Here is a 26,860-nt window from a genome sequence, read left to right as displayed (position 1 = left end):
GTGATGGTGGGTGGTGGTAGTTCATAATAGTGGGCGGTGCCGGCTATGGTTATTGATGGTGATGAGGTGGTTGGTCGTGGTAAATGAGGTGGGTGAGTGTGTGGTTATGGTTGAGGATGCTAGTGGTGGCTGCTATGGTTGAGGATGGTGGTGGTGGTAGTAGTTAATAATAGTAGGCGGTGACAGCAATTAGTAATAAATATGAATGATAGCATCTTAATGAAATTAAGTCTTTGTTATAGATCTTAATCATACATACCTATTCAGACCCATTAATTGGTTGTGAAGTTAAAAAAAATAAATACACTTAATGATTAAGATCTGAATGATTAAGATTCACACTTTGAAAATAAATGCACTTAATATTTTAAATCTGAATAATTAAGATTTGATCTGTTAAGTACAAATAAATGAGGACTTAGTCCAACATAAATAAAAGCGCTTATCTCTTTGTAGAGGCATTCTAATAATGGACACGTCCTCTTATACACTTAAAAATATTATATGTAATCATTTTTTTTATTATTATTATAGAAGGGAGATCCCAAACTTCCTAACTCTTAAGCACATATGTTGATACGAGATCCCGATTACCACCATATTCTTCTTCTTATGTTACAACAGATTATGTCTTAAGAATACACTATTAATAAAATATCGTCTCTCTCTCCTTTTTTACTTATTAGTTTTAGAGGACATACGTTGCGCGTAAATCCTTATCGATCGGAATAAATTTTAAAAAATTACATGAGTAATATTATTTGACTTCTTATATTACTTAAATAAGCATAGATTTTAAAAAATATGTAGAAAGTTATAATTTAAACGATCTTATAAATTAGAGTACAATTTACTGCTAATTTCAATATATAAATAGAGAGATAGATTTGTGATAATGAATGAATAATGTCACAAAGATTCTAAGAGCCCTTACTATTTAATTTTCACTATTTTAATGGTCAAATCTTAAATGATATTAAGTCCTTAATATTAGAACATCACAACCGTAAAAATAAAGATTTAATAAATAAAATCTTATTTGTTAGAAAAAAAATTCAATAACTATTTTGTCTAGTGTCTAATTTGATAAATTTAAAAGTCGATAAATACTTTGGTAAGAACAACTCTTCGATACTCAAAAACTTAGTAGCTGAATATGCAACGTTATTAGTACTGATTTTGGTCCAACAAAATTAAGTACTCCTAGTCGGCTAGTAAAAATAAAATTTGGAAACGTTAATTTACGGTAATTTTCGGCTTTCTATTACCTTTTCTATGGTTATAGCTAGTTTATCATAATTAAAGTGAATCATTATATAAGGTAAACTCTTTATTTATTTTTAAATTTAGTTTTTAAGACTTTAAACGAGGAAAGATATAATAAATAGAATTTTAATTGATGTAAAAGTCCTAAATATTAGGAAGATAAGTGAAATGACAATTTTATTCAATGTGAAATTTATTTTGAAAGGGTAAAAAAGATGAACTACATTTTGCTAAAGACCTTCGTGCTTTTAATATAGTATAGATATAGATATAGATACTAGTTTTAGGATCCCCATGTTAATGAGTACATAGTTTTAGAATTTACATTAATACTATTGAACAATGTGTTTGAGTTATAAAGTAAAAGTTAAAAAAATATAAGTTCCTGAAAATGACAAATGTTGATCTCATTTAGCTAGTTTAATTATAATATAATTTTATCCACTAAAAATTATCTCCCCCTCCCCCTCCCTCTCCCTCTCCCTCTCTCTTTTATATTCTTAAATATTTTCTTAGTTATTTATTTTAATTTTGAGTGTTATTTCAAATGTTATACAAACACTAATGAATCAAAAATATTATTTGAGTAGAAAAGTAGTTCAAATATAAAATAAAAATATATTAAAGTTCATATATAGTTTAAGAAGATAACATGGAAGGAACTTCACTTATAATATATTGTTTAAACAAGAAAATAATTTATATTATTTTTAAGTAATTAAAGTTAATAAATTTTAAATTTCTAATTATTAAGACTTCCTACATAGTTTAAATAACAAAAAAATTTAATAAACAAGAGAGATAATTCTAGAGACATCCTCCAAGTTTGAGTTTATAACACTAATATCCTCCGTGCTTACGATGTTTACCTCCTTTATTCTAAATTTTTTATAACAATACATTTAATATATTTATTATAAGAAAGATATAGTTTGACTAAGTTGCCATACTAATATAACTCATTTGTTTAGTTCAATTATAAACATATTTTATTAATTTTGATTTTTAGTTATTTTAACCATTAATACTGAAAAAGGAGTTAAAAGCGGAATCCCCGAGGAGTTAAAAAACGCAAATCCTTTTCTTTATGTACTTCTTTCCCTTTTCATTTCTTTTTCATTATTTCTTTATTCTGAAAATTAATATTAGAAAAAATAAACATTGAAGGTTACGTTACCTTGCTTGGAAAGTGTTTATATAAAGTAAAGTTTTAATTGATTTTAAAATGTAGGACTTTTTATATATTCATATAAGGAATAGATTTTAAACTAAAATTTTAGTTAAATTAGAACTCCTAAAAATTAGAGAAAAACTTAAATTATAATTTTGTCCAACGTAAAATCAATTTTTAGAGGGTAAAAAAGACGAAAGATATTTCGTTAAGGGCTTTCGTACTTTTAATATAGTACTAGTCTTAGGGTACGCGCTTTGTGCGTGTTTTCCATGTCAATGAATAAGATTTTCTTAAAAAATTACATAAATTAAATATTATTAAATAATATAATTGAATTATAAAATAAAAATAAATTAGATAACTTTCTAAAATTAGAAATGTTGATCCCATTTAGTAGAGAAATCATGCAAATGGAAATCTTCAAAGAATAATAAGGATAACTAATAAAAATTATTGTTAATTTTTTTCCTAATATAGAAACAAACAAGTAAAAAAATACTTTTATTATGATATTTTTTCAAATAATACAAATTGATAAGTGGCATTATAAACTTTAAAGATGACTAATATTTAATTAATAATTTATAAAAACAATAACATAATATATAATAATAATATATGGAGATGTCATTTGTTGGAACATTTATGAGAAACAAAAAAGAAATAATTAATGACATCACATTTAGAATATATTTTTATCTTTTACCATTTCATTCTTATTGCTTCAAGTATGTAATATTAATAGAAAAATAATTATTGTGTGTATGATATCCTGTCATTATTGAGTAAATTCTACTCATTTAGAATACATTTTTCTTTATGATTTTGCATGTTGAAATAATTACTGACCGTAATTTTTAAATATTATACAAATATTCAATATATAAAATTTAAGTTGATTTTGAACTTCTGAATATTAAGATTAACATGCAATGTGTTATAGTTATATTGTTGTTACACCTCATGTTTTCGTACGTGAAAGTACGCAATAAGTAAATTGATGGAAGCTCGGAAATGAGATACTACATACCGTATTTTCGTGTGTTAAAGTTTCGTCGTAAGTTAATCGACGTAAGTTCGGGAATGAGATCTTATTGAGATCATATGCATTATGCTATTTCAAACACATGATTAGAGTAAATTCGTGAAGGAGAGAAGGTTAGCAAATAGAAGAAAATGAGTTTCGTTAAAGGTTATCGATTTGGGATAAAATACGGGTCGAGCGATAATACCCGATATTTATGGACTAGTACCATACAAGGTATCATATGATTATGATAGTAAGGTGTATAAAGTATATTAAAAGTAAGTAGTATTTTATGTAATTTGAGATAATTCTTAATTATGTGGGTAATTGGTTAATTATTGGACTAGTAAGAGAATTAATGGATTGATTAAGAAAAGGGGTGGATAATTGGATAAGTGAGGGGGTACTCACGTGGCAGCACCCCCTAAATCCCATGAATGACTCTTTTAGTCATTACAATATATGACAAAAGTTGGATAAGTTTGAGAGATCTTACCTTTAACATGGCAGCCTATAAATTTGTTAAGAAAAGCCACTAAGTGACTCACACAATATGTAGAAAGGTGTTACATTATTAGAGCATGACAAGGATTAACATTTTCTTTAGCCTTCTACACGTGAATTGCCAAAATACATTCACCTTAACAATGCAAGATAATGTTTTCTTATCCCCATTTAAGATTAGAAGATGAAGCATCACGTTGCAGAGAAATTGCATGCGTGATTTGCAATGATCAGAACATCAACGTGAGATTTTGCAAAGGGAAGTACGGTGCAATCTTTCTCAAAAATATTAGACGGATTTTTCCCTACTCCAGGTATGTTAAGGCTATCCCTTCATTCTTTTTGGCACGATCTATGCGACACGAACTAAAGGAGAAAATGCACAATTTTCATAAATGACTATTCATAGAAATATTAGGGGTGTCTATATTATTGATTCCCCATATGAATTATTATTATATCTTCTGTTCATGGGTCTCAGAAAAATATGTATTTGTTAAAGTCTATCCGACAGGCTTATTATTTTTATGACATTCCGAGAAATCTTATTAATCAGAGGCATAATGGTCTTATGACACTTCGAAAGATTTTATTGACGTACTTATCATGCATTGCATTCATTTACATTGACTCATGACCAGATGTCGTTATATACGCGTATATATGTATATATATGTATATGGGATATGGAAAAAGGTTACGGCGTTATATACGCACCACCACCTGATCAGATGGTATACGTTGATGATTTGCCCACAGTGGCCGAAATGATATGATGGATGCCCTCAGAGGCTTGATGATGTTATGAACGCATATACCTATGCATGGTATGATATTTATACGCATATGCATGACATTATAAAAATGAAATGATTCACAGAGCTATGCAGACGTATATGTCGAGTCTTTTACTCCATGTTTCTCTCATGTCTATTACTTACTGATTTTTATTCCTTACATACTCGGTACATTATTTATACTGACGTCCCTTTTACCTGGGGACGCTACGTTTCATGCCTGCAGGTCCCGATAGACAGGTCGAGGTCCTCTAAGTAGGCTATTAGCTCAGCGAAAAATGTTGGTGCGCTCCATTTGCTCCGGAGTTGCTTTTTTGGTTAGTACGATTTAGATGTGTATTGTTTGGTATGTCGGGGCTCTGTCCCGACCTTTATGACAATTATGTATTCTTAGAGGCTTGTAGATAGATATCATGTACGTAAAAGATTGCATGGCCTTGTCGGCCTATATTCAGTGTACGAGTGGCTATTTTGGTCTTAGAGGCCCATATATCTTATGTATAAGTTGGTATTACATGTTGTATTCTACTTATCTCACGGCAGCCTCTTCGGCTCAGTTATCTATGATAGTATGATACGAAAAGATATGTTATGTTGGTACTCGATTGAGTAAGGTACCGGGTGCCCGTCGCGGCCCATCGGTTTGGGTCGTGACATGTAGAGATTTGACCAAATAAGGAAAGAATTTATCTAAGGTAAAATCTTTATTTATTTAAACTTTTAATTATTAGATTTTTCTACATAATTCAAATAAAAAATTTAATAATCAAAATTTTAACTGATTTAAAATTCTACATATTTTAAAATAACAGTAATTGTTTCCAATGATTATGATTATGTTTATGTTATTTCCAGACTATAGTGAGCTATATATTTATGTTTTTATTACTTTTTCATATATTTCGTTCACATTATTTTAAAATTTGATTTTTAAATTTTTCATAGTATTCATAATTTTAGATGGTGAGAATGAGTTAAAGATAATGGGTAGTCAAAATATAGACTACACTTTAATGACATAAGTATATTTTTCAAGAAAATAATTATATAGATTTTGATGTATATACGATAGTTTTATCATTTAATTTGGGATAAAAGTACGCATTTAATGGAACCATAAAATGCTTAATGAAATTTGATATGTACGTTTCTAATTAGTTTGTATGCACGTATAAGAAAAAGAAAAATCTATAAACATTTTGTTCAATTGATTTATTTTAATTCCCTAAATATTATGATTTCCTATGTAGTAGTTTAAATAAGGAAAACTTTAATAAGCAAAAATTTTAGTTGACTTAAAAGTGCTAAATATTAGGGGAATAATTAAATGACTATATTATCCATTGTTACCTCTATTTTAAAAGGGTAAAAAAGGCGAACAACATTTCGCTAAGGACCTTCGTGCTTTTAATATAGTATAGAAGATAAATATAGATATAGATATAGATAGATAGATATGAATATAGATAGATATAAATTCTTATTTTTTTTATATTCCTCGCAATTATAAATTTACTTTATGATTTTTAACTGTAGAGAATTTTTCCTCTACAAGAGGTAAGTGTAATATGATAAATTACAATGATATTAATAGCCTGTTTGGCCAAGCTTATTTTTGGGCCAAAAGTGATTTTTTTGGGCCAAAAGCACTTGAGGCGTTTGGCCAAGTTTTTGGAAGGAAAAAAGTGCGTTTGAGGAGAAGCAGAAACAGTTTTTGAGAAGTAGAAAAAAATAGTTTATCTCCAAAAATACTTTTCTAAGAAGCACTTTTGAGAAAAATATACTTAGAAGTAGTTTTCAAAAATTTGGCTAAATACTAATTATTGCTCAAAAATACTTTTTAAATTAATTAGCCAAACAAAAAATGCTTCTAACCAAAAATACTTTGCTTTTGAGAAAAATAATTCTCAAAATAAGCAGATTTTACAAGCTTATAAATGTTACAAAGCCAAACTTCGACGAAGGCTTGTGAAATTATCCAAAAAAGGCGCAGATCTTTTTTTCCCCTTTTCAATACAATAGGAGGGGCCTGTGGGTAGTCAGCAAACTATGGAGATTTCCTCTATGTTTCATTCTATAATGGCTCTTTCATCACCTTTGTTCTCTTCTTCTTCTTCTACTTCTTCTTTTCCAACTTCCAGTAGAAAGAGACCCAACATTCACAAGTTCAAGTTACAGTCTTCGACCTCTGCGGCAACGTAGATAACAACCGATTCTATTCCCCGGACTGAGGCAGGCGAATTTCAGAACGCACTCACAGATTATGTCTCTCCTAATTCTTCAAATCAGTTTCCTGTTTTCTTTACTGATAGACAGTCGGCAATTCTTCAGATTCAGGAGTCGTCTGACTTGGGTTCTGCTCTTCCAAGGTTTGGGGTTTTTTTTGGGGCTTGAACTTGAATTAAGTTTTTTTTTTGGGCTTGAATTAGGGGTGTATGACAACTGTTAAAGTCAGCTCGTTGGTCAAGCGGGGTCATCTGTTGTTACCATTAAAAAAAAAATAAAAAAAATAAGGGTGTATGACGGAAAATGGAGAAATTATAAGTCCATCACTTATGGGTGGGAGTCATTTTCTACTATAAATATTCACTTTTATTCTCTCTCTTTCAATTTTAGTCTCACTTGTTTCAATTGTCCGACAGACATTATAGTCACCTTTAATTTGACACAAAACGTCAAAACATGAAAATATTTCTCTCTGTAACTTATGTAAGTGGCTGTTGGTTCTTGTATGTGCTTTGACGGTGAAATGTCAGGTACCCATTTTCTGGGTATTTGCAACATTTTGTCCGTCCTTTAGAACGACACTTGAGATGTTCAGTTGAAATCTTAACTGGGAATCGAGAAAGAGTTTCTAATTTTATGCATCTAATTGTATTAACGGCTTTTCAGGCTTGGTGAGACGCTTAAAGTACAGGATATGAATGTGATTTTGCGATATTTTGGGAAGCTAAGTAGACGACAGGAGCTTTCTCAGGTTCTGTTAGCAAACCTATCAAGTTCTCTTATTTTGTTAATAATTATGCTTTGAGTTTCCAATGTTTTTACAGTCTTTCTGATGGTAAGGCAATCAGTAGTATCTGGTTCTCCCTTGGTTCCAATTTGTGTGGTAAAGTTTGATTCGACATGAAATTTAAGAAAAAATATGAAAACTTTTAAAACTTGTGATCTTAAACATGCATAACACTTATGTAACTATAAAACTTTTGAAACTTGTGTGGTCTGGAACATGCCATGACATTTTTGTGGCTATAATTTTTTTTATATTCTTGTACTTCTTGAATTTCTTATATTTTTGGGCTTCTTGATCTTGCATCATTCTTCCCTGGTTGAAAAGACTCGTCCTCGAGTCTAACGGCTTCCATAGACAACGCAAGATTTTGCTATAGTGAAAAATGGGGACCTAATGTTCACTAGGTTTTAAGTTACATTTTACTAGCTTATCATAAAACTTCTTCACATTGTAAGAAAACTTAGCATTTGGTTTAACTAAATCCCACTTTTCAAGTTTTAACTTTTTACCAAGTCTTCCCAGTGTAATCTCTCTGTATTGACTATCAAACTTCAACTTACGATATGAAGTTATTGGTGTTAGAACTGCATAAAACTTAACCAATTCCATGTCTAGCTTTGAATTAAGCATGGAGTTCAATGCTCTTCTTGGGAATGCATCAATTGCAACGCTTGTACATTAATAATCACTTTGATGATAGTAGTATATATTTATATCATGAAGACATCTTGTTTCTCCAATATACCTCAAACTCTCTATTATCCATTCTTTTTTAGGTAATCCTTCCTCTTGTTCTTGCATATTTTTGTGGAGTTAGTAATTAACGCAATATGCTACCTTGTTTGGAACGATAAAGTCAACAATCAAGTCAATATTGTATTTAGCATCTCTGAAAGGAAGAAAGTCAATGACACATCGTTGGATACTCCAATGGATTGTCATAGAACTTTGGTAGTAAAACCCTCACCTTGTGGATCTAGTGCATGTTCCTTGTCTCTCTGATAATGGTTTTCATCAGTTTCGTCCTCTTTCTCTTGATTATCTAAATATTTGTCATATCATATTGGGCATATGGTGCCTTGGTACTCTCATGTCTTGGTCGGCTTCAACCTCTTTAGTCTGCTCAATATATCTTGCTCTACGAAGTTGAATTGGTGAGGATATTGATGTGGTAGATGTGGCAGTAGCATTGGTATGTTATGTGGTGGTGAGGTAGTGGTGGTGGAGGTTGTAGGCTTTGTGATGGATTTGGTGGCTTATTTTGAAGCACTAAGCGATCAACTAACCATTGATTCCTTCAAGCCATTTAGATGCACTTTAATTTCTTCATTATCTCGTTCAAGGACCATAGTTTTTAGTTTTGAAATTTAAATTTTAGATCGATTGAAGAGGATCCCAAACTTGCTATTTGCTTCTCTAGCGACATGATGAATAATAGCAAATCAAGACTCGGAACTTGGAACTTGTGCTCTGATACCAAATTGATGTACTTTCAAGGTTTTGTACCTCTCAAGCACAAAAAAGAGAGAAAAACAAAAGCATCCTACTAAAGTTTTTCACAAAGTGTTCTTTAAAATCACGTTAGAAGAATGTAAGATGAAAAAACTTTACCCACACGTTCCTCAATCCCACAAGATTGCAAGAAGCATTGAATAAGCGAAGAAAAGGAAACAAAAAAGTCATTCACGTTTTTGAAGCTAATGCTCAAAGAAACTAATCACCCCTTTTTATTTTCAGCATATTGAGCTCTTTAAATAGGCCTTACAATGAGTAAAATTGATAAGGTTAAGGAAAACTAATCCTAATCAAGCTAGAACAAGAATAAGGTTAAGAAAAACCTATTTAACTAAAATAGGAAGAAGAATTCTAGTAAGAAGGGATAACAACTAACAATCCTAGGTTGATTAGAACTACAAATATAATCCTACTAAAACAAGAATCAAATTACTAGGAAACGGGAAATAAGAAATCCTAATCTTCAAGGAAAAGAAATCATATTCTTGAATAGATTCTTGGACTTCTTGAATTTCTTAGATTCTTGGCCTTCCTGTTCTTGCATGAGTTACGGTAGACCACAATGGTTGTAACATATTGGCCGTGCTAGCAAACTTGTCGAAAGCATGTGACATGTCATGGGCGGCTTTCCAGCCATGCCCCATGACCCCTTGGACGCGCCCCGTGGCGTCCTGGCAAGCTTCGCAACGTCCGTCGCCACGGTCGGCCCCGTGGTCTCGGCAGCTCCAAGTGACAAGCGCGCATGTGCCTCTGTCGCCCCACCGATAGCCATCGCCAGCGCCCAGCCACAGGCAGATTCCAACAGCGCCGCGCGCGCAGACCCTGATGCTAAAGACAAAGTTGCTGCCAACAGACTTGTTTCTGCTTTGTAGAAGACTAAGTCCTTTTCATTGTAAATATAGAGTAGTTTTACTGCATTTTCTTTAAGTGTGATTTTCCAGCTTTCATAGGTTTAGTCATGTAACTTTGGTTTATTTTTTTTAAGCATTATTAAGGGGGACCAATCAATCAAACTTTCAAGCAAGCAAACAATTCTCTGTACTGGTGTCTCTCCCCCCCGACACCGCGTTGTTTTAATGTAATAGCTTTCATTCAATGCAATCAAGCTTTCTTTCATTCTCAATTCTCTTTTCTGCTCTCTCTTTCAATTGATCACGACATTGGTTTTCCCATACGGCACTGACAATCTAGTCTAGCGTACGGAGGGGACCTCAGTTGGCGGACAGCAATCGCACTGACATCGGTTGCTTAGCCTTACGTCGCCCTTCCAAGGAACTTCAGGAAGGCGCCGCGTAACAGTTGGTATCAGGGCCTAGGCTCGACATCGGACGGGGGATTACATTGCAATTACCACCATTTCTGACCATGGTGAATTATGGGGATCGCATCGCGACCCTTGAGGGAACGGTTGACGCATTACGGCCCATCGTGGAAATGGTGCCTGACCTAAAGACCAGCCTAGTGCAGAGGTTGGACGACCTGGACCGCAGACTGATCCAGGCCGAAGTTGACATAGAAAACATCAGTCGCGACTCTGAAGGAGACCGGCAAACGACAGCCACAGAGGCAGCCGAAAGTTTTGGTAAATTTGAGGTTCTCCAACAGGAGCGCGCCGAGGATTTAGCCAACAGGGCACAAGAGGCAGACATGGTGACTGCTATGCAACAAACTATAGACAACTTGACAGGCCAGCTCAACGTTGTCAATGCTGCTTTACAAGGCCCGCTTCGAGGAGGTGGAAACCAAATCGGGGGTATTGTGAACCTTGCCCCTGTGGCCCGAAAACTGAAAATTCCCGAGCCAAAGCCATACAGTGGAGCTCGGAATGCCAAAGAAGTGGAAAACTTCATCTTCGACATCGAACAATACTTCGATGCCGTGGGGGGCCTAGAAGAAGCTAAGAAGGTAGCAACTGCTGCCATGTATCTTCAGGGTGATGCCAAACTCTGGTGGCAGGTGAAATACGAAGCCATCAAGGCGGGTGAAGATGCCCTCGAGACATGGGCAGAACTGAAGGCAGCCATACGCCTACACTTCTTCCCCGAAAATGTTAGAGTACAATGCTAGGAGAAAGCTACGGGAGCTCCGCCAGACCAAATCAGTGCGGGATTACGTGCGGGAATTCTCTGCGCTCATGCTGAACATCCGCGACATGGGGGACAAAGACAAACTCTTCACCTTCCTGGAAGGGTTGAAACCTTATGCCCGCATGGAGTTGCAAAGACAAAGGGTAGACACGTTACCTAAGGCAATCCAAGCAGCAGAGTGCCTTGGGGATTATCAAGTGGAAGCCCGGAAACTATTCTTCCTCTCAGGTCCCCATTTTGTTGAGAGGTATAAGAATAAGATGTTTGATGAATAATCCCATTGACTGCAAAAATTTCTGAAATTGAGAGGACAAAAGTTCTTGTGCATTATCACTAGTAAAAGTGCAAACGAAAACCCAAACTGATATGAAAACTAGGAATCGACTTACAACGATCTTTCATTAAGAAAATATGTACAACTTAAATATTCATCAAGAAGTTGACAAAGTAATGGAATCCAAGAGTAGAACTAACTCGACTAGGACTCCAAAAATTTGAATGGACTAAGGTGAAAAGGAGACTTTTTTCAATATCAGGACAACGAGGGAAGAATAAACGAGTATGCTTACCAAGTTTACATGATTTATAAACTAAAGTAGACATGTGAGACAAATAGGTTCTATTTTTTGAAGCTTAAATAGATTCGGATGTCTAATTGTTTACGAAGTAACTTTGGAGAGTTATTAATAGGTTGGGCTGTGAGTGACCTTAAAGAGTTAAGGTACTAAATTCAATTTGACTTACGCTCGGTACCAATGATCTTCCCATAACCTATCGTGCATAACAACTAAGTGATTAAGAAAGGTTACTGAACAATTAAGTGAACAATTAAGTGAACAATTAAGTGCTGAGACAAGCGACTAATGTATGACAACTAGGAACATAAAACTGAGTTTAAAGTCATAAAGGGAAATAGGATAACTTGGCCTACTCCGATTGCCGTGGTTTGTGAAACATTGGCAATGTGACAAACAAGAAGAAAATGAGAATAGGAAATAGAAGAGAAAAGAGATTTATTAAAAACAACAAGAAGCCCAGTGTAATCTCACAGGTGTAGTTTGGGAGGATAATGTGTACGCAACCTTACCCCTACTTTGTGCAGATAGAGATGCTGTTTCGGATAGACTCCCGGCTCAGTCCAACAAAGTCGCAACATACCCGCACTCGAGTCCGAGCAACTTAGTATATGAAAAGAGTCATGGAAAAACAACAATAACAACAAAATATTAACAAAAATAAAAGCATAAGCAACATTTGATAGTGATAGACATCCAAGAATACGACAAAATAAGAGTGACACCAAATCGACCTGATCTGCACCCTTTCCGGTCAGTTCTGACGTGACCAGTTCTTCTGGTGAGCTTTTCGGAGACCCACTGCCACGCTTTCCGGGTTCTATGTTTCTCTCTCTTGTTTTGTTATAATCTGCTTAGCTTGGCTGTAATTGCTTGCTCGTCTAGAATTAGCGATTTTTGATTTTTTAGTTCGACTTGTCTGTCTGTCTTTAACTTTTAAACCGCTACTTGTTTTCGTGCCTTTTTTGTGTACATATTATTAACGTACACATGTTTTAGTGGCGCTAGTGAGTGGTGGTAGACTAAGGTCATGTCCTCGTTTAGGGCGGGGGGCGAGGGATAAGGGTTGTAGCGGGGTTAAGGAAACCTCTAGACTGAGAATTGGGCCTTAGAACATAGGGACATTAACGGGAAAGTCTATAGAGTTGGTGAAGATTCTCAAGAAGAGGAAGATCAATATAACTTGTGTCCAGGAAACCAAATGTGTAGGAACTAAGGCACGGGATGTGAACGAGTTTAAATTATGGTACTTAGGAGGCTCGAGGAATAGTAATGGAGTAGGCATTTTAGTTGATGAGGAACTCAAGGAGCAGGTGGTAGAAGTTAGGAGGGTAAACGATAGGATAATGGCGATTAAGATAGTCGTTGGGGGTTTACTTTGAGCATTATTAGTGCATATGCACCCCAAGTGGGTTTGGAGGAGGAGGTGAAAAAATGTTTTGGGGAAGATTTGGACGAGGTTGTGAGAGGCGTACCATTCACCGGGAAGCTATTCGTAGGAGGAGATTTTAATGGCCATATCGGAACAACTTCAGGAGGTTATAACGTGGTGCATGGAGGTTATGGCTATGGGATAGAAACAAAAGAGGAGTCTTCCTTTTGGATTTCGTGGAAACTCTTGAGATGGTGATAGCTAATTCAAGTTTCCCGAAGAAGGAGGAGCACTTAGTAACCTTCTGTAGTTCGGTGGCTAAGACCTAGATAGACTCCTTACTCTTTAGGAGGTGTGATAAAGTTCTTTGTAAGGATTGCAAAGTTTTACCGAGTGAGAATCTTACAACCCAATATAAGCTCTTGGTAATGAATTTACAAATTAAAAGGAAAAGGAAAAAGCGGGTTGTGTATGACAGGGTTAGGATCAAGTGGGGTAGTTTGACTACCGCCAATGCTTAGGACATGGGGGAGAAGTCGAGGGCAATGGGCGTGGGGGAGCAGTGGGGATGCAAACAGTATGTGGGATTGGACAACTAGTTGTATTAGGGAAGCAACTAGAAAAATGCTGGGGTCTCGAGGGGTAGCTTTAGTAGACACCAAGGGGATTGGTGGTGGAACGGAGAGGTACAAGGGGAAGTGGAAGCCAAGAAGGTTGCTTATGCGAAGTTAGTGGAAAGCAAGGAGAAGGAGAAAAAGGCAACACCAAGGGGATTGGTGGTGGAACGGAGAGGTACAAGGGGAAGTGGAAGCCAAGAAGGTTGCTTATGCGAAGTTAGTGGAAAGCAAGGAGAAGGAGAAAAAGGCAAATAGGGTGGAGTATAAGACGACGAAGAAGGAGGCAAAGTTAGCGGTTATGGTAGCAAAGATAACAGCATTTGAACGCCTGTATGTTGAACTTGAGAACAAATACGGGGATAAAAAGCTATACAGGTTAGCCAAGGCGAGAGAAAAGAGGACTCGGGACCTGGACCAAGTAAAGTGTATCAAGGACGAGGAAGACAAAGTATTAGTGGAAGAGGCACACATTAGAAGAAGATGGTAGACATACTTCCATAAACTCTACTTCCATAAACTCCTGAATGAAGAGGGGGACATGAGTATTGTGCTGGGCGATTTGGAGCACTCAGATTGTCGTCGTGATTTTGGGTATTTTTGGCGTATTAGGTTGAGGAGGTTGAGAGGGCTATGCGTATGATGCACATGGGAAGAGCGATTGGGTCAAACGAGATCCCAATGGAATTTTGGAAGAGCGCGGACATGACACGTTTGGAGTGCCTTATTGAGTTGTTTTATGTCATTTTTAGGACGGCAAATATGCCTGAGGAATAGAGGTGGAGTACAATGATTATGTTGTACAAGAATAAGGTTGATATCCAAATTGGAACAACTATATGGGTATCAAGCTGCTAAGTCACACCATGAAAGTTTGGGAGAGGGTGATGGAGATGAAAGTGAGGAGTATGTTAATTTTCGAGAACCAGTTCGATTTTATGCCGGGATGTTCGACTGTAGAAGTCATTCACCTTGTAAGAAGATTGGCGGAGCAGTATAAGGAGAGGAAAAAAAACTTACATATGATGTTCATTGACCTAGAAAAAGCATATGACAGTCCCAAAAGAGGTTTTGTGCAGATGTTTGGAGGCTAGAGGATGTACTTGTCGCATACATTAGGGCGATTAAGAACATGTACGTTGTAGCCAAGACCCGAGTAAGGACAGTGGGACGAGACTGGGACACTTTCCAGTCATGATGGGGTTGCACTAGGGGTCGACACTCAGCCCTTTTTGTTTGCTCTGGTGATGGACGTACTGACGCGCCACATCCAAGGGGAGGTGTCATGGTGCATGCTATTTGCAGATGACGTAGTATTGATTGACGAGATGCGAGGCGAGGTTAATGATAGGCTAGTGATTTGGAGACGGACACGAGAGTCTAAAGATTTTCGGTTGAGCAGAACTAAAACAGAATATTTGGAGTGCAACTTCAGTGACGTGACGCATGAGGCTGACGTGGAAGTGAGGCTTGATACATAAGTCATCCCCAAGAGAGGAAGTTTAAAGTATCTTTGGTCTATAATCCAAGGTAATGGGGAGATTGATGCTGACGTCACACATCGTATTGGAGCGGGATGGATGAAATGGAGACTCGCATCCGGGGTCTTGTGTGATAAGAAGGTGCTATCAAGACTTAAAGGTAAGTTTTATAGAGTGGTGATTCGAAAACATATGCCACCAAGACTTAAAGGTAAGTTTAATAGAGTGGTGATTCCACTGACTATGTTGTATGCGACGGAGTATTGGCCAGTCAAGAACTCTCAGATCCAGAAGATGAAAGTATCGGAAATGAGGATGCTGAGGTGGATGTGTGAGCATACTAGGAGAGATATGATTAGGAATGTGGATATCTAGGACAAGGTGGGAGTGGCCTCTGTGAAGGACAAGATGCGGGAAGCGAGGTTGAGATGATTCAGGCATGTGAAGAGGAGATGCCCAGATGCCCAGTAAGGAGGTGTGAGAGGTTGGCAATGGTGGGTCTTAGGAGAGGCAGAGGTAGACCGAAGAAGTATTGGGGAGAAGTGGTTCAGTGTTTTGGATAGCGTGTGGCGACAAACAGCGACGAGGGCCCGCTTCACTGAGGCGAGAGGCACGCAGCGAAGCACTCGCCTTTTTGATGTGAAGCGACAATTTATACAAAAAAATAAAATATTATATATATAACTAAAAACTCAATAACAATAATATATTAATAAATATATCAATTCACAATATGCAATTAATTCTACTCTATAACTGAAAAAGGAGGAAATTTCAGGTTTGAAGTTAGAAATTCTCTGCCTCTGCCTCTGCAAAAACAGGGTGCAGTACTGCTGCTCAATCAAAAACAGAGCCCAAAAAAAAAAGAAGAGAAGATCAGAAGAAGAAGAAGAAAGACGAAAAAAAAAAAACAGAACATAAACATACTCTCTGTTCTGTTTTTTGCTGCACTGTTGCTCGACAAAAAACAGAGCAAAAAAAATAGAAAGAAGAAGAGAGGATCAGAAGAAGAAGAAAAACTAAAAAAAAACAGAGCAATAGACTCTCTGTTCTGCACTGTTGCTCGACAAAAAACAGAGCAAAAAAAAATAGAAAGAAGAAGAGAAGAAGAAGGAAAAGGAAGAAAGAAAGAAAGGAGAAAGAAGAAAGGAGAAAGAAGAAAGAAGTTTACTTGGGCTGGGTGGATTTGGCTGCTCTGTTGTTTGAAGGTTGAAGAAAAAAGAAACGTGAAATCACTGCAAGCCTCAATGTTTTAAGTCGCTGGTCTTTTTTATAAATATCTGTGCCTTTTTTTTTCTTTTTTTCAAAAAACGACGCCACAACTCGCCTCTCGCTACACAGCGCCTCTCGCTACACAGGCAGAGGCGCTCGCCTTTTACAATCGCAACGCAACAGAGCCAAAATAGCGCAGGCTGCTCGCATCGCCTCGCCTCACGCTATTAGTGCTGAGGCGAGCGCTATTTATAACACTGAGGTGGTTAGACAGGACACGACACATCTTCAGCTTACTGAGGACATGACCCTTGATAGGAGGATGTGGAGGTCGAAAATTAATGTAGTAGGTTCATAAGTAGTCGTGCGTTTCTCTTCTTCATACCGGTAGCATTAGTATTACCCCTTACTTTCTCAGTTCGTAGTTTTTCCATTATTATCTATCAGTTCTTTGCTTCAGTTATGCTATTTTTCTTGCTGTTGTTACTGCTTTGTTTGTCCTTTTAATGATTGCTGGGATTTTGCTTTCCTTGAGCCGAGGGTTTATCGGAAACAACCTCTCTACCTTCACAAAGGTAGGGGTAAGGCTGTGTACACATTGCTCTCCCTAGACCCCACTTGTGAGATTTCACTGTGTATATTGTTGTTGTTGTTGTCGTCAGAATATTATTTATCCTTTAAGTTTAAATTACCATGAAATCTTTCAGATTTGGCATCTGATCTTTCCTTACATGAATTTGTGTTATTACCAGGAGTTTGACCTTCGTTTCTGCTTCTCAGGTGTTTGATTGGATGCAGCAAAATCAGAAGATCAATGTTGCATCTTACAGCAGTTATGTAAAGCTAATGGGAAATAGCCTCAGTTCTGTTGAGGCTTTAGAAATGTACAAAAGCATCAAAGATAGGTCAACAAAGATTAATGTCTCAGTCTGTAATGCGCTTCTTAGTTGTCTAGTTAAGAACGGAAAATCTGAGAGCAGTCTCAAACTGTTTACTCAAATGAAGCGAGATGGTTTAGTACCAGATGTTGTCACATATAGCACGGTATGCTGCTTCAGATTGTAAATCCCACTCCTAGCAGTTAAGAGTCACCTAGTCGTGTTAAATAGGTTTTGATTGTTGAATCTTAGAATTGGCAATAAAAACATAGAACTGCGCAATGTGCTGCCTATTAAACTTGTTGATTACAAAAGCTACAATATAATTTGTTGTTAACCCCTTTTAAACTTTCATCTACCACGTTTTAGCTTCTTGCAGGCTGTGCCAAAGTAAAAGATGGATACTGTAAAGCACTAGAGCTGGTTCAGGAGCTGATGTCTAATGGACTGCTAATGGATAGTGTGACTTATGGGTCGCTTCTTTCGGTATGTGCTTCACATAAAGAGTGCAATGAAGCTGAAAAGTACTTTCAGAAGATGAAAGCTGAAGGCCAGTCTCCTAATGTCTACCACTGTAGCTCTTTGCTTAATGCTTATTCGGTTGATGGAAATTACGAGAAGGCTGAAGCATTGATTGAAGAAATGAGATCTGCAGGTTTAGTATTAAATAAGGTATGTCTCTATGCTCTCTTACCAGTGAAGGAAATAAACTATCAATATCTGCATCTTTGTTTTATTAGGTATGTTTAGTGGTTTCAAGATAGCAGATTAGAGAGCACCATTTGAGAAAAAACCGTAATGCTATTGTTACCTTTTTTTTGTGGTTTAGGATATGATTTGCCGGTTGTTTTTACCATTGCGGGTTTTTAAGTTCTTGCTTGTTGGATGGTGAGTTTGTGTTCATTTGTTGAGTTGGTTGGTTGTTTCTACCTACTGAGTTCCTTATAAATAATTGTTTGGTTTTAAATCTTTGTTCTTGAAGTTTTTTATGTATGAATTTTCTTTCTTGCAATTTGGGTTACAGTGGAGTTTACAAATTTTAGGAGGATCTATGTATAAGTGTCAGGGATAGAGTTGAGTGATTTCATTAATCCGATTTGGATGAGAATCCACTAATCTGGCATAGCTTTGAAAAAAAATGCTATTTATGGCGGCATTTGAAAATTAGTACTATTATATAAGGGACAGTTTCAAACATTCAGGAGCTTCCCGTCGTCCTCCTTGCCGACCTGGGGGACACGTTTTGTATTTTATGCGTTATCTGCTTTAACGCCACAGTGTATTTTAGGTGTTGTGGGTGTACTTTTACCGTTATGGACGAAAAATCCAGAAGATTTTTGTTTAATTTCGTCCCTATCCTCTGGAGATATACACAACTTTCTGAAAAATGGTCCCTCTTTAGTTTTCATTTGGCACCTTATTCAGCATCTCCAGCCTTTTCAGAGGCGCATTTAAGTGTCCTTGTGCGTACTGTACTAGCTCTTTTACATTTGCAATAATAGTAACGAGTACTATTTTATTTACCATGGAAAGATAGTAATAACGAATTAAGTAAGTCAAGGAGCTTTCAATTGTTTTCTGCTAGATAACTTAGAGTATAAATCAGGAAAGTTATACATGGAAATTTTTTGTAAAGCAAAGCTGAATTCAAGTTAGGCCTCAGATTGTAATATTATTATGCAAGTACTATATATAGAAATGTAGCATTTAGGACCATTCAATTTCTTCTTTTTCCCTTAATTAGCGTGAGTGAATCTAATTGTTCTACTTTGCTACTTGAAACTGAAGTAAACTACGGTCACCAAAATTTTAAAAGTAATTATTTTTACTTCATACATGATATTTTTTTATAGGTGTGAAGTGTGATAGCATATAGATGGGCTTGTTGACTTTTAACCGTTTTACTCTTTACCTAACACTGCCGTCAATGATTTTTCTCAATCAATTGCCTAAGGAGTAATAATTTGTGTTCCCGAGAACTTTTTTGGTGCGGTAATGACAAATGAAGCAAAAAGATCGAAAATTCTTTATACTCACTTTTTTACTCTTTTAGAATCACTAGTTTTAGTGTACGTGCATTGCACGTGTATTATGTGTCTATTAATAAAATAGTGTAAAAAAATAAAAAAAGAATGAATTATGCATAATAGCAAACTCTCTACTCCTTCGGGGTAGGGGTAAGGTCTGCGTACACATTACCCTCCCCAGACCCCACTTGTGGGATTTTACTGGGTTGTTGTTGTTATGCGTAATAGCAAAGATGCAGTGTTCATTTAAACGGAAAAAATTAATGTCACTACATTTACGCGCACAATAGTTGAATTCAAAGTAATTGATATCTTTTGAACTTGCAACAATAAAGATTTTAGGTAAGTTAGTTATATATTCTTTTATTAAAAATATCTTATTATATGAGATGTTGATATGTTGTATTGTTGTATCTGTCCTAATATCTCTATGTAGACGATGTTCTTGGTGTATTTCTTTCTATTATTTCAGTGGCTCTGCCTTGATGAAAACCCTTGTTGTTGCCATTGATATTCCCCTTGAAATTGCAACATATAGTTGTCCGTATGAAAAGTGTATTGCAGCAAGTACAGTTCAACATTAGTGATCATTTAACCCTGTACTTTATTTTATTGTCATCGAAAAGTATAATTATACCGAAAATGATTTTCTAATGAATTCAAAAGAGTATCCTTCATTTTCTGGAGGCGAAAGTTGAACTTTGGGAATAAACACATGCGTGGAAGCACTTTGGCCCATTATTATTTTTGCATGTATGAAATTGTTGTCAAAACCTCTACATATCATTCTTGTACTATTACATAACCCGTTTGAAGGATCCATACTTTTTAGTAACATGATTGATGTATTTTTTTCAAAATAAAAAAATTATTTTAAGTTAGATAAATTTACACACAGGCTGAACGTGTGTGTGTATATATATATAAGATCTTGCTAACCTTCCCCTTCTCCCTATCTTTCCTTCGGAACCCAGGGCTCAGAATGCTATGGGGCCTAAAACCTAAAGGTGTTTAACGGGCCGGTTTGACCCGGTTCCGGACCGGCCCAGACCGGTTATGGACCGGATCGGACCGGCCCGGTAGTAAGGGGCTGGGCAGGGTTGGGTTGGGACGGGGACCGGACTTTGCCGGGTAAATTTTTGGTACCGGTTAACCGGACTAGTACGACCCGTTATGGTCTAGTCATATGGGTATCGGTTAACCGGCCCGCCACGGACCGACACAGACCGGTTTGGCTGTTTAATTATTTTAACCATTTAAGCATCGACCACGCCATAATTACTATATTGTTTATATTATTATGTTTTTGTAAAATGATTTTAAACTCAATAGTCCTGTCCAAGAAGTAGTGTCTGTATTACTTAAATAATGTTCAAACTTTAGTAAGCTTAGCTTTTTTAAAGGTGCATGTCCCCATAAAGTCATAAAGATATGTCCAATCCAAGACAAAGCACGCTTATCTTTATATTTTAAGCTATTTTTTTCCTTGAAAGTGCAAAACACCTGCTAATTATGGTTACTGAATTAGAATATCCCTAATTATAAGAGAATTTAGAAAAATGTTTTTGAACACAGTGAGGAATCGCAAACTTCTTCAATCGTGTTGGAGTTGGAGTTGGTGGCAGGGTGGTGATAGGATTATTTTTTTGTTTTATATTTTTACTTTAGTTATACAAAATCTATATAAAAAAAAATTTATACACAAAACTGGCCCGGCCCGGACCGATAGGCCCGGAACCGTTCCGGTTCCTTTTTTGACCGGATGGGGCCGGACCCGTTAAGCCCGGTTTGTCGAACCCGGAACCCAGCCCGGATTGGTGACCGACCGGTCACTTTTTTTCTCGACTCGGACCGGCCCGGCCCACCCGTTTGTCACCTTTACTAAAACCTAAAGTCCACAACTAAAAAATGCTTAGCATTTTTAGGTCCTTCCCCACAGCAAAAAAATCATCTTTTTCAAACAAACAGATAGTGGGTTTTCATCAAATTTTGGGTGCAAAGATAGAGTTTTGAAGATGGAGATAGATATGGTGGAGGAAGAGAAAAACATAATAAAGAAAGGTGTGAGAAAGCACGGGATAAAATATGTTATTGATATTGGATGATAAATACAATAGAAGAGGTCCCTATTTATAGCTATACACTACAAGGAGATATTACTCCTCTTCCAATGTGGGACAAGACTACGCTATACATAACTGTAAACTAACACTCCCCCTCAAGCCGGTGCATACACATCATATGTACCGAGCTTGTTAGACATGTAACTAATACGAGAACCAGTAACAGACTTAGTGAAAATATCTGCTAGTTGATCATTCGACTTTACAAACTTTGTAACAATATCTCCTGAAAGTATTTTTTCTCTGACAAAGTGACAGTCGATCTCAATGTGTTTAGTTCTCTCATGGAACACCGGATTTGACGCAATATGAAGAGCAGCTTGGTTATCACACACTAGTTCCATCTTGCTGATTTCTCCGAACTTTAACTCCTTGAGCAACTGCTTGACCCACACTAACTCACACGTCGCCATAGCCATGACCCAATATTCGGCTTCGGCGCTAGATCGAGCAACTACATTCTGTTTCTTGCTCTTCCACGAGACCAAATTACTTCCTACTAGAACACAATATCCAGACGTAGAACATCTATCAAAAGGTGATCTTGCCCAATAAGCATCTGTGTACCCAACAATCTGCTCGTGGCCTCGATCCTCGAATAGTAATCCTTTGCCTGGAGCTGACTTTATATACCGAAGAATGCGAACAACTGCATCCCAGTGACTATCACAGGGAGAAACCATAAACTGACTTACAACACTCACCGGAAAAGAAATGTCAGGTCTAGTCACTGTGAGGTAATTCAATTTGCCAACCAACCTCCTATATCTCGTAGGGTCTCTAAGAGGCTCCCCTGTCCAGGCAGAAGCTTAGCATTCGGATCCATAGGAGAGTCAATAGGTCTGCAACCCATCATTCCAGTCTCCTCAAGAATGTCTAAGGCATACTTCCGCTGTGAAATAACAATACCTGAGCTAGACTGAGCGACTTCAATACCTAGAAAATACTTCAATCTGCCCAGATCCTTAGTCTGGAAGTGCTGAAAGAGATGTTGCTTCAGATTAGTAATACCATCCTGATCATTACCAGTAATAACAATATCATCAACATAAACCACTAGATAAATACACAGATTAGGAGCAGAATGCGGATAAAACACAGAGTGATCAACCTCACTACGAGTCATGCCGAACTCCTGAATAATTGTGCTGAACTTACCAAACCAAGCTCTAGTGGACTGTTTCAAACCATATAGTGACCTGCGCAATCTGCACACACAACCATTAAACTCCCCCGAGCAACAAAACCAGGTGGTTGCTCCATATAAACTTCTTCCTCAAGATCACCGTGGAGAAAAGCATTCTTAATGTCTAACTGATAAAGAGGCCAATGACGTACAACAATCATGGACAAAAAGAGACGAACATATGCTACTTTAGCCACGGGAGAGAAAGTATCACTATAATCAAGCCCAAAAATTTGAGTATATCCTTTTGCAACAAGATGAGCCTTAAGCCGATCAACCTGGCCATTCGGGCCGACTTTGACTGCATAAACCCAACGACAACCAACAGTAGACTTACCTGCAGGAAAAGGAACAAGCTCCCAAGTGCCACTCGCATGTAAAGAAGACATCTCGTCAATCATAACATGTCGCCATCCTGGATGAGATAGTGCCTCACCTGTAGACTTAAGGATAGAAACAGTGGACAAAGAAGATATAAAAGCATAATGAGGTGACGACAGACGATGATAACTTAAACCGACATAGTGGGGATTAGGATTAAGTATGGATCGTACACCTTTGCGGAGTGCAATTGGTTGACTAAGAGGAGACAAGTCCGCAGTAGGTGCAGAATCTGATGCGGGGCGTGAATCACTTGGGCCTAATGCTGGATGTGGACGACGATGATAAGTCAAGAGTGGTGGAGCTGCAGAAGGTTGAACTGGATTATGTGGAGGAACTGGAGCTATAGGTGGTGGAGCTACAACCGGAGCTATAGGTGGTGGAACTGGAGCTGTAGGTGGTGGAACTGGAGCTATAGGTGGTGGAGCTACAACTGGAGCTGTAGGTGGTGGTGGAGCTGGAGTGACTGAATCTCCAAAAGATGAAACTGGTAGTACCTCAGAAATATCTAAGTGATGACCTGAACCTATGAAGTATGATTGGGTTTCAAAGAAGGTAATATCAGCCGACATAAGGTACCGCTGGAGGTCAGGAGAGTAGCATCGATACCCTTTTTGTGTTCTCGAGAAACCCAGAAATACGCACTTAAGAGCACGAGGAGCTAACTTATCTGTTCCTGGAGTAAGGTTATGGACAAAACAAGTGCTTCCAAAGATACGGGGTGGAAGAGAGAACAAAGGTAAGTGGGGAAACATGACAGAGAATGGAACTTGGTTCTGGATAGCTGAAGATGGCATACGATTAATAAGATAGCAAGATGTAAGAACTGCATCCCCCAAAAAACGCAACGGAGCATGAGATTGTATGAGCAGGGTACGAGCAGTTTCAATAAGATGTCTATTCTTTTTTTCAGCTACCCCATTTTGTTGAGATGTGTACGGACAATATGTTTGATGAATAATCCCATGAGATTTCATAAATTGCTGAAATGGGGAAGACAAATACTCTCGGGCATTATCACTACGAAATGTGCGAACAGAAACCCCAAATTGATTTTGAATTTCAGCGTGGAAGGTGACTCTGCTCGATTATCAAGACGCCGAGGGAAATGGGATTGGGTATGCTTACCGAGCTGACATGACTCACACTCTAGAGCTGACAAGTGAGATAAACCAGATACCATTTTCTGAAGTTTTGACAAACTGGGATGTCCCAAATAAATCTGGTGAATCAGTAACAAGACAAGTTGTAGAAGGAAGACAAGATGTGAGTCCATGTGATTTAACAAGGATAAGGTAATAAAGTCCGTTTGATTCACGCCCGGTACCAATGATCCGCCCTGTACTGCGTTTCTGTATAAAAACATGGTCATCAAGAAATAAAACAGCGTATTTAAGTGATTTGGCTAAGCGACTAACAATTATGAGATTAAAAGGACTATTGGGAACATAAAGGACTGAATCTAAAGGTAAGGAAGGAAGTGGGCTTGCTTGACCTATTGCAGTTGCCATGGTTTGAGACCCAGTGGCCATTGTGACTTTTGGAAGAGATTGAGAATGCGAAATAGTAGTGAAAAGAGATTTGTTACCAGAAATATGATCTGATGCACCTGAATCAATGACCCAAGACTGAGAGGATGAAGATTGGGAGAAACAAGTCACGCTATTACCTGTTTGAACAATAGAAGCTATCTCAGAAGATGTCTGCTTACATGCTTTATACTGAAGGAACTCAATATACTCTGCTAAAGAAACCATCCGACTATTCAAAGCATCGGCTCCCATGTCGCTACAATTTGTTGTAGTAGGGTTAACTTGAAATAGTGGAAATAAGTAACTCCTGTGAGAAAACTGAAGAAATAGCTTGAAAATCATTGTTTACAGCAGGAAAACAGAACACTATTTTGTGCCGAAAACACTATTCACGCCGGAAAATTCCAAAGTTGTCGGAATTTGTCGTAACCAGGATGGATAGACTCGGAATTCCTTTGGGAGCAAGCTGTCCTGAAGAAATGTTTTCAAACAATGGCCGGAAATGTCACTGTTCACGCCGGAAAAATATAAAAGTGGTCGGAATTTGATTTGAGTTAGATGGCTAGGCTCGGAATTTTGAGGAGAGCACACTGTCCTGAATAAGCTTCGCGAAAAAATGGCCGGAACCCTCGCCGGAAAAGTTGTTGCCGGCGCGTGGAGGAGCGTGGCGGTTTTTCTGCCGGATAAAATTTCAGGGGTTGGTCGTCGGAGGGTGATCTACCTCGTGGTGGTGTTGGTTTTAGCACAACACCGACAGAAAGTGACTTTCACTTAGACAAGCCTTAGGTCACCGGAAAAATTGAACGATGACTAAGTTTTTTCTTCCCGGTTAACGCTGGAATGACGCACAACGATCTTTTCTCACTAATGCTCTGATACCATGTGAGAAAGTACGGGAGAAAATATGTTATTGATATTGGATGATAAATACAATACAAGAGGTCCCTATTTATAGCTATACACTACAAGGAGATAATACACCTCTTCCAATGTGGGACAAGACTACACTATACATATCTGTAAACTAACAAAAGGAAATAAATTGCTGCACTTGGTCGGAGGTGGAGATGGGCAAGAAAATGGTTGGGTTTTGCAAGTACAATCTGGCAGCAAAATGTAGAGTGAGAAGAAAGATTCAGTGGAGAGACAAAAATGTCCTTATATTTAATGTGTTAGCATGTGCTTAGAGGGTTAAATTTGAAAAATCAAAAATGGGGGAAAGTGCTAACCTACTACCTTCATGTAGTAGGTTAGATTGACCCATATATATATATATATATATATATATATATATATATATATATATATATATTAGATTTTATCAGCAGCAATTCGACCAATCACTGCTCTTGTTTTTCCTTTTATCGATGTCTTGGAGTAAGGGTTCCGCACATAATATTCTAAAAGTTCTTTGTATAGGTAAATGCTTCACTATCTATTGAGCATGTCCCGAAACACTCAGTAAGCATGGTTCACATGGCATAATCCCACGATAGTACGTTTTGCAAGTTTTGCTTGCTCAATACCGCACTATATATTGATATTTTATAAGGACTTGTATAATTAGTTATTTCAACCATAATTTCATTTTTCAAGTTTGTCTAGAATATGCCCGAAGAATGGAGATGCGTACGATGGTCCCACTGTATAAGAACAAGGGTGATATACAAAGTTGCAACAACTACCGAGGCATCAAGTTACTAAGCCATACTATGAAAGTCTGGGAGAGGGTGGTAGAGCTGAGTTTGAGGAGGATAAGTGAAAACCAGTTTGGATTTATGCCAGAACGTTCGACTATGGAAGCTATTCATCTTGTTAGGAGGTTGATGGAGCAGTATAGGGAGAGCAGTGTTGTGAAGAGCGTGAAGCGAGGAAAAGCGACAAGCCCCTTAAAGCGAGTAGCGAGAAGCGAAGCACTCGCTTTTTTGAAATGAAGCGAAATTTTAAAAAATATATTAAAATAAATACTGCATAGACAACACATGTAACTGTAAGAAAAAATGGGCAGCATTTCAATCTTTTTATCACTGAAACAGTACAACAAAATGAAGAAGAAGAAGAGGAGAAGAATGAAAAAGAAGAACTGAAGGGAAAAA

General features: G+C 37.2%; 1 protein-coding gene across 6 annotated transcripts in view; it reads left to right on the top strand.

Moving 5' to 3' along the window:
• The first annotated feature begins 6,736 nt into the window (after positions 1–6,736).
• LOC107797340 (pentatricopeptide repeat-containing protein At1g10910, chloroplastic-like) overlaps positions 6,737–26,860 on the top strand; it is a 46,618-nt gene continuing 26,494 nt past the window's right edge. For 4 of the 6 annotated variants that reach the window (XR_001650667.2, XR_001650668.2, XM_075252304.1 and 1 more), the window contains exons 1-4: positions 7,354–7,477; positions 7,661–7,745; positions 17,418–17,681; positions 17,885–18,187. Coding sequence is in view for 3 of the 6 variants with exons in the window: in XM_075252304.1 (XP_075108405.1) it covers positions 7,476–7,477; positions 7,661–7,745; positions 17,418–17,681; positions 17,885–18,187 (654 nt within the window). In the remaining 3 variants the exon portion in view is untranslated. Of the gene's footprint in view, positions 7,138–7,353; positions 7,478–7,660; positions 7,746–17,417; positions 17,682–17,884; positions 18,188–26,860 lie in introns of those variants that run through there. The other 2 variants (XR_012708887.1, XM_075252305.1) reach the window with 1 other exon arrangement.

This window comes from Nicotiana tabacum, chromosome 4, assembly GCF_000715075.1.
Source record: "Nicotiana tabacum cultivar K326 chromosome 4, ASM71507v2, whole genome shotgun sequence".
Classification (NCBI taxonomy): Eukaryota; Viridiplantae; Streptophyta; class Magnoliopsida; order Solanales; family Solanaceae; genus Nicotiana; species Nicotiana tabacum.
This window is presented reverse-complemented; position numbering and strand designations above follow the sequence as displayed.